General features: G+C 34.6%; 1 protein-coding gene across 1 annotated transcript; it reads right to left on the bottom strand.

Annotated features, from left to right (window-relative positions):
- Positions 1-1,329: 1,329 nt before the first annotated feature.
- Positions 1,330-9,224, bottom strand: LOC133285043 (ubiquitin C-terminal hydrolase 12-like). The gene is made up of 21 exons (XM_061482199.1): positions 9,135-9,224; positions 8,673-8,817; positions 8,411-8,568; positions 7,364-7,611; positions 7,122-7,241; positions 6,093-6,215; positions 5,425-5,502; positions 5,241-5,329; positions 5,047-5,155; positions 4,365-4,433; positions 4,180-4,281; positions 3,894-3,940; positions 3,575-3,752; positions 3,400-3,501; positions 3,242-3,313; positions 2,964-3,029; positions 2,682-2,747; positions 2,426-2,512; positions 2,204-2,320; positions 2,022-2,096; positions 1,330-1,908 (listed from the first exon to the last, which is right to left on the bottom strand). Exons 1-21 carry the CDS (start codon positions 9,139-9,141, stop codon positions 1,537-1,539), a joined length of 2,430 nt encoding a protein of 809 aa, XP_061338183.1. The 5' UTR covers positions 9,142-9,224; the 3' UTR covers positions 1,330-1,536.
- Positions 9,225-9,447: the final 223 nt, after the last annotated feature.

Raw genomic sequence — 9,447 nt, forward strand, 5'->3', positions numbered from 1 at the left:
TTGTCCACCCTTCAAGCCCAGTGGGCTCTTATATGAGGGGGCGTGTTGAAATATATAAAAGCCATTAAAGTAACCTCACGCAACAACTTAAGCTTTTGGGTTGAATTGGTTCTTTACATCTACGAGCCAAAATGAAGCGAGAGAGTGATGGCTGAACAAAGAATGAATGAATAGGGTGCATAGTCAGTTAAATAGCTGGATTAAACAAAATTTCTCTATGGCACACGCAGTGATTCTGGCTAAGTTTGTTATATCCTCTATCTTATGTTTCGTATGCAAAACATCTTCTTAATTTCCTCTTGGTATTTGTGATGATATTGAAAAGATTCAAAAGCATTTCATCTAAAATGACATTGATTCTAAAGGGAAAGCTCATTTAGTTTCTTGGGATCAAATCTGTAAACCAATAAACTTTGGATGTCTAGTCCTTCAAAATTTAAGAAAGTATATTTAGACTTTTTTTCAAAAGATGGTCCGGTCTATAATCCATTCCCCATCCCAACTCTAGGCTCAAACTCTTGTAGCCAAGCATGGTAGGAAGATGAATCTCATCAAACAGATCTCAAGTGAGTCCTATGACTACCCGATGTGGAGAAATCTTTGCAAAGTTTGACTTGTATGCTTTATGGCTTGGTAGAAATGTAAACTTTTGATTTGACAATTGGACTGGTGTAACTACAAATATTCTTTTTGTAGCCAAAACACCTCCTCATCCTCTTCCCCTTGAAGACATGGTGGCTAATTGTGCTTTCAATTTGGAATTTGAATTTTCTTCAAGGTTTTTCTGAACCAGGTGTGTCAAACAACATCACTGCCATTTCCCCTGGTTCTAGATGTTGGCAGTGATGCTTTAGCTTGGATATGTATTCCAAGAGGGAGAAAAAACAGATGTGTAGATTTACTTGCTAAAGAAGCCATAATCAAAATCTTGGGGCACTAGCTATTCTTCTGTCACCTTCAGCTAAACCCTCACAATAAAGGACAAAACATCTTCTTCATGTGTTCTAATTCCAAATGCAACGATTTCTGTATGTAAAACTTATAAACAAGACATATTTTATCAAGTTTCAAACCAATCTCGTCGATATCAAAAATGATGTCCATTGAAGTCTGTCCGAACTAATTTCAAAGTTCTGAAGAAATATTACCGTTCAATGTATATTCATGACAATCTGGGGCTAAAATTTCCTTTGAAACCAAAGTGTAGCTACGCATGACATTATTCGGGGAATAAAAAAAAAAAAAAAAACTCTGAACCCTCACCATAATATGAGTCGAAATAAAAATAAAAATCCACAAGTTGCAAAAGACAAAACAGACAAAAACCAACGACATAGCAATGAAAGTAAACCAGTGTCAAGTTCAAGTTCTAAGAAACTTAAATAGTAATACGACTGTGACGATTGTGAATATTGCATTTGTAGAAAGGAATAAGGAGCTCATCATCTTATCAATATTTGAAAAACACTTTAATACTCCCCAATGGAAGGAATAAGGAGCTCATCATCTTAGCAACTTATGAAAAGCACCTTAACACTACCCAAAGGATGGAATAAGGCGGTCAAGCCAGCTATGGTCTGAAAAAGCACAGCACCGAACATTAGCAACCAAGTCATCAAGCTCTTGCTTGCGGTCACCAGCCGCATCAATAACACTGCAAGACCCCAGAAACCTCAGAAGCTCGGCCAAGCAACCATAGGCAAAACCCTGATACTTGTTTGTAGAAGCTTCATCACGAAAACCAACACAAGGATACTTTAACAGAAATTCAGTTAACAAAGGCACATCCTCTTTAGCTAGGTGGTTGCTGGAAACTAGCAACTCCAACTCCTTTACCCTAGGGATGCGACCATTGTCATTATGCTCCAACCCAAGATACTGGTCCCATGCACCATAAATGTCTCTTCTCTATCCCAACATAAAATAAAAGGACAATGTAAACATGAATTCAAACATATGAAAATGGTACTTACTATCAATTGACTTTAAAAGAAAAAAAAATTATTTATAAATGAATGCACCTGAAAACGACTGGATACAATGTCATTGTCCTGAAGGTACTCAGGATGCCCTGTTGAAACAAATGCAAACTCCCACTGCCCAAACAAGAAAAATAATCAAAAATTAGGTGAACTAACTGAAATATTATCCGTCCCTCAATAAAAGGAAGAAGCCTGATAAACACGGGAGAAACAGGAAATACCTTGCCAAAGGCATCATCAGGAACTTGAAGTTTCTTCTGTATTCGCACTTTAATTTCACCCAAAGTCTCATCTTTATGTATAACCAAGACAAAGGGTTCCCCAAAGTTTTGAATTTGCTGTACATATCAAATGGAAAACAAAATTACACAAGGTTTGGCAAACCATTGAAGTCAATATTACAAATTGTACAGAGGGAATTGAACAATTTTAAGACTATTTACCATTTGTTTCTGATCTGCGCCTTTAGTGAAATGATAGACATGGATTAGATGACCACGTGGACCCACATTTTTCTCTTCTTCCGGAATCTGTAAATTTATATACAACCAGAAAAAAGACTAGTTTATTTTGTTACACAAACTGGAAAAAAAATCCATTGGTGCTATTATTTGAATAAATAAAAGCGGGAACACTTCATTGACTGAGAACTATCTCCTCCCTTCCCATCCCCACTCACACACAGAAAGAAACTGCTACCTCCTCTGCACGTAATGTCCAGGATTGATCATTGAAGTTTATAATCTTTTCATTCGGAGAGAAGATCTGCACAGGCAGAGGAAGGATGGAATGAACATATTTCAATAATAAAATTAGGCTCTTCTCCACTAGTTAATTATATTTTCAGCAACATAAGCAATTGGAGGATCACAACTCAACACTAAATTTAGAATATTTAATCCTGATTCACCAATAATTTAATCAAAAAATAATCAAGAATAATAATAAACAGAGACAGTGAACATAGATGTTACGCCAAACCTTGTATATCTTGTGATTGAAGACTTCAAGTAACCTAAGGTCAACATTAAGATGAGACAATGCCACCTGTACTCTCAGTAAAAATTGAGCATTAGACATATAATACTATAACTGCAAAAACACAGGCCTTCGTTAAAAAACAAATAATAAATAAATAAAAAAACCTCAGATGAAGCCATAAGCAAAAGTTGGGTACAGTTGTGAAAGCAGTGTTCTGTTAGTAGCATTGTACAATGTAAGCAAGTTAATAAACTAAAGCAAAAATCACACAAAGCCACCTTTGTTTTAAGATCATCAAGGACATCTGCCACAGTACTCTGCTTTGGGAGTCTAACAGTCTGAATAATCACCTGAGTAAACAAATAAAAAAAAAAATTAAAACAATATGAAAAAAGTCTAGATGAAAACCTGAAGAAAATCAGATCCCTGTACTCACTTCGTCTTTGGTAGCATGGTGAAATGCAATTTTCAGAGTTTTCCAACCATGTAAATCTAGCAGAGAGATGTCAAGTACTTCGTAGTATAATATATCCGAAGTCTGACATACAAGAAAGGAGTAAGATGTTTTGCTTTTAAATATGAGATATTATGAAGGATTGAACTATATCCACCTGATTGTCGTGAACCAGCATATCAGATAAATGCTTCACCCCTCGGTACTCAATAGGCTCGGGTTTTGGTTGTTGAGAGGAGCAGTCGTGTGGGGTAAGCCTAATTTTGGATGGATCATCCAAACCAAGTTGTCGAGCAACTCTCTCCACTACATCATCATATTTATAGAGCCTTGGCCTAGAAATTATAACAAAGAATATATGTTAAGGATGGGATTCTAAGCATAATAATATATAAATACTTAAATCTTCTCGCAAGAAAAATACTGCAATAGTATTAAATATAATGAATCACTCCAATGAATTCCAAAATGCTTACATCTTTAGGCAAAAGCTATGCTCTTCTAGAGATCGGAAGTGAACAACCTAAAATACATCCATTAGAGATTAAAAACAATCAGCTGATAGCTTACAATATAAACATAATGAAACTTGCAAGTCCTATTGGATACACATACAGATACATGCCTGCACGCACACCGCGAATATGAGGAAAGTAATATAATTTAGACATGATAGTGTGAACAAATATAAGGGTAGCTTACATTTTTGCATATCTTCAAACCAAACAAATTGCATCTAATTGAACCCAAAAAAGAAAATACCTGGGAATTGTGCACATATTCTAAGTATGAAGGCACATCTGGATAGCGGACACATTTCTCACTATCCAGTTTCTGGAAGCATACAATATCTCCATTTTCTAGCTGCAAATATATATATAAAATCAATGCTCCAACCAAAGATACATTATCTCAATGTGCATCAATTGCATATATAATTTATTTACCTCGCTATCTCGAAATGTTAATTTCTTATCAATCGGAACACAAATGATATTTGGTTCGAACGTAATTTCCTGCTCAAGAATAGGAACAGTTAATTCACTAATGCCACATGATTCTTGTCACTTGTGGATATCAGAACCTGAAGATGCCATGAGAAAAAAAAATAATAATCCTCTCTCATCCAGTACTGCTTAAGCAGGAAAGAAAAAATTTAATGGAACATGATGTACTTTATTGGTCATCAAATCACTAACAAGCTTAGTTACTAAACAATCAAAACCATAACTGTTTGACCCAAGCTTAGCAGGAAGCTGGTAAAGAAGTGTTAAGAGATATAATACAAAATTGTTCATGTATCTTCACAAAATAGCTTAAGCTTTTTGGAGATTTCATTTATGACATGGTATCATAGCCCTACAATAAAAGGTTAAATTTAACTATAAGGTAGGTGGACATGTGCATTGTCCCTACTATCGCACAAAGGGCTCTTGTGTGAGGGTACCCTTTAGAAATGTAATACAAAATTATTCATGTGTCCTCACCTATCCTAACAACTTAAGCTTTTGGGAGGGATAATTCATGACAAAAAGCATACAGTTTTAGATCATATATGGATGAACTATAGTATAAAAATTATCATGAATTTTCAATTGATTAATATTAAAGGATACAACACAAACCAACCTCATAAAGTGCAATCACTTCATCCAGATCATAACCAGCCATTACATTTAACCTCATCATGATTTCTGATGGCTTACCAGTACTTTTCACAAAAAGCCTTCCGACATAACTGCAATCATAGGGAAATACATACATGTAAAACTAGGTCTACCTTTTACCCCAACATATGTCAAAATAGAGAAGTTACTCAATACCGTAGCTCCTCTTTTTCAGGATCATATAACTTGAAGAATAATAACATATCATCCTTTTTCTTGTCAGGTGGTGCAATTGGTCGTAAATCCTAAATAATAACGTAGTTTGTTAACATTACTGTGTTTGAGTATCAATGTATCATGCTATCAAAGTAGTATACAACATCCACACTACAAATGTTACCATCCCAAGCTCCACTTCCAAAAACAATTTTAATTCTGCATTGTGGTCATTGTTTGCTTCCCCTATGAATTGTCCAACCTACAATGTTAATCAGATTGAGAAAAAATGTAGTACAACTTCGGATCACAGAGAAACTGATGGATCTCAAAATTAAGCACCAACAGCAGGCAGAAATGGATCACCAAAAATTGAGCACACACCCCCCCTCCCAAAAAAAAAAAAAAAACACCAACATAACGAGAACAAACTACAGGATCCAAAACAATTAGTATGAACAATATTTATATGGGTTGCATTTTTTATTCACTTTCAAGATTCAAGAAATATAAAACAGCTAGGCAAAGATAGCAGAAATAAAAATAACAAAGCCAAGAGAATCAAATGTTGGTCCAACCTGAGAAATGGAATCTAAAACAATGCAACCAGCCAGGATAACCGGGAAATTAGCAGGTTGATATAAGATGACATGAAGCACAGAACAGATTTAACCAAAAAACATAAATGTAGGATACAACTTAAAAGGAGCTCATTTACTTTAGAAAACCAACATTGCCATAAAAAGCATGAACCTAAACAGTCAGAGCAGCAAAAATCATAGATAAGAAGATTGAAGAGGGGAATATGATCATAATAATAAGGAAAAGCTTCTTGCAAGCTCAAAAATTTACAGGTTGTGCTTCCTCAATGTGTGTCAATGGCCGATTAGGACGATATGTATAGTTTTTACGCATTGGCCATAGCCAAAAGCGCTGGAATTGAACTGGTATTCCAAACTCTTTAGCAACCTCTTCCTACATATCACAGGTTAGAAATCAGATGTAAAAATCAAAGTTCTGAAAATAGAGCATCTGTTGAGCAATCATCACCAACTTCATAAATCAAAAAACATAAAACCACAAAGATTCGTATTATATATTTTATTTCCTTCCAACTAAAGCATCAGAAATTTTATATTTTGGTACCGTTCTAAAAAGTAATTGTTTTATCAAAGGATACAACTAAAATAATGATTTGTAATTTAGGAGTTCACAAACTAAACTTTCTCCAGTTCAATGACTCTTATCGTATTTGACTATAAAATTTGAGAAGATAGTGAAAAAAATTAATGCATTTGTCCAAAAAGTAAGAAGACTAGCAACAAAAGCACTAGCCACAACAATCAGGCATCCAAAATTTGAAGTTTTAATGATGGTTATCAAATATTCCCATTTCCAAATCCATCTTGGATGACATTCCATCCTTTGACATTCAAGCAAGTAGCAACTCTTCAACGGGTATCATCCCTTGCAAAGGGGATATCGTATGGGCCACTAAATCCTTGCAAGAAAAAATACAAAATTTTAGACTTTGTTCACCCCCTTTGAAAAAATTAAACTGAAAAAATATCGATGGCATGAAATTGCCGAGTTAACCCTGTTTTGAAATTAATTCCACTCAGCAGCATTGAATAATACAATTCTGTGGATACGGACGATTTTACATTATCTCCCTCTTAATTGTGAATAGTTCAAGACACTTTATGTTAGAATATTAATTTCTCATGTTTTCCAATTTTTCAATGAAAAACCAACATTTTAAAAGGTAATATTTATGATTGAGATCAGAGCAAATTAGAAAAGAAACAGCAATAATTGTCATAGCATGCCAGGTCAAAGCACTTCTACCAGGAGGACAAATGGTGTGATTAGTGATGATACCTTGAAAAGGTTGAAAGACCTCTGATTTAGGACACGGAAACTCCTCACTTTGTCATGGTCTACAAGATCAAAATATATATCCTTTCCAATTTGCACGGCAAGGTCTTCATCTCGTGCTAACTAAGAAGTATCACATGTTATCAGTAATATATAAATCCAATTTGATTAAACAACTCACAGGGACAATCATGGTAAAGACAAACAATACTCAATTCTAAAAAAGCAAGTTAGGAACTAGGAACCTTTATAACAGTGTAAAGGTAAGGCTCTTCCATTTCTTTGATTTTGTTATCTTTTTCCTCCTGATCTTTCTTTAGCCTAGAACAGCCAATCCCCTTCTTTGAATCATAAGTCCAGTCAACAATCCTGGCTTCAACTACAAGAGTATCATTCACAAGATACCCTCTACTAGGATCATGCAATTCACCAAGTGGCATGAAGGAAGTGAAACCCCAATCACTTTCTCGATCATTGAATTGGTGCTGCGTGTCTGCATGGTGCAAGTAAAATGAAGTTACAACAAGACCCATGTCTATTCCCAAAAATTACGTGAAATTTTACTTTCTTCATTCTTTCCTTTTTGTTTCATTTAACAAAACTTTTTTTTATATTATCCATCGGTTCACCGATTACTCGACTGATCTGATTCGAGCTGAGTAGGACCACATGGGCTGCAAAATTCTCCCTACCAAGATTTTAACACAGTTGCATTCCCAGGAACTCGAACTCGAGACCAATGATTAAGCTGGAACAACCCCTTACAAGTTGATCCACGTGCTTGGTGGTATTTAACAAGTTAATACTAACAATTTCATTTAAGACAAGTAATATAACTATATCCAGATTTAGATCCAAAGTTAAAAGGAAAATAATATATGTACAAGTGGAAGTTTCAAATTTAGTGAAAATGTTTAATGAAGTGAAATTTGAATGAGAAGACCAAAGGCATATGAAAAGAAACAAGTATGTTTAGGTTTGTGAAATTTTTATCAGGATATGCAAAAATAAATGCTTAAGAAGATATGGCATTGGAGATGAGTAAGATATACAGAGAGGTACTGTTATGTGGATTTGATATAAAAATCTAACACAATTATTCAGGTTTCTCAGTGAAAAATTAGTATAGGAACAAAAATAGATACTTCAAGTATTAAGTGCTCTTGGATTAGTTGCAACAAACATCTAACAACATTCTTCACTTTTAATTACACCAACGCTCTTTTCTACATACATGCATGGTACTTCATCTTGTAACAACTGTCAAGAACAAAGTGAAGAGAAGAGACTACCTTTTATCACAGAGTGCTTATTATGGATTTGACTAACTACTGCCAAGCTAAACTCTGCATATCTGCTCCAATCATTGTGCAAACTAGCTAACTCTGCAACATCCAAATATATGGACAAATAGTCCACATTGTTGCCTTTCGGGAAAATAAGCACACGCCTGCCAAGTGTAAAACAAGATTAAGGACAGATAACTGAAAATACGTACACCTATGAAATAAAATTTCTGAAAAAATGAGCATTATATATGTGTAAGCACGATACCATTTATAGCCACCAACAGCAAATATTTCAGAATAGAGCTTATTTGCAGTAATGCTAGAAAAGTTGTGAATTCTCCAAGTGAATTCTGATGATGAAGTATCCTCAACATGCTGATTCTCCCCAGTCATGACAGTTTCAGTTTGAGCTACGAGTAATGATCATCAAAATAAAAGAAAAGAACAATTAAGTACCATGCCTTAATTAAATCAGCTAAAAACTGGGTAGGAAAAATAAATGACCTTAACTGAACTAGACCCGCTACTTGCTTGCCAGTGAAGATGAGTAAAACAAGATGAGAGGGAAATAATAACACAATCAATAAAGACATAAAAAAAACAGAGACCATCTAAAATGCAAACTACCAAGAAAGCACATTACTCTTAGTGCAATTTGATTATATCATCAAAACTCAAAAAGGCAATAAATGGAGTGAGCAAAAAAGAGGGACAGAGCAATCAGTACCTTCCATGGTTTGGTGATTATTCCCACCCAAATCCGAAAGCTTACCAATGAAGTCTTCTACTCTTCCATGTTAAATCATTATCTATATGGATTTCAGAAATCAACCATCTACAGGGTGAAGTCAATATAAAATATTTTTAAGGGAGAAGTGTGTATAGTAGATGTAAAGTTGTGTAGTGAACTGAGAGAAAGAGATAGAAAAAGGGGAGATAATGCGTTCGGTATAGGAGAAATTTTTATTTGTGCGGGAATTTTGATTTTTAAAAATATGATTTTCACATTCAGTTTATCATAATATCTGAAAATTTAAAAT

Source organism: Gastrolobium bilobum, unplaced genomic scaffold (genome assembly GCF_033153095.1).
Source record: "Gastrolobium bilobum isolate Gb01-03AN ecotype WA unplaced genomic scaffold, APGP_CSIRO_Gbil_v1 utg32371, whole genome shotgun sequence".
Lineage (NCBI taxonomy): Eukaryota > Viridiplantae > Streptophyta > Magnoliopsida > Fabales > Fabaceae > Gastrolobium > Gastrolobium bilobum.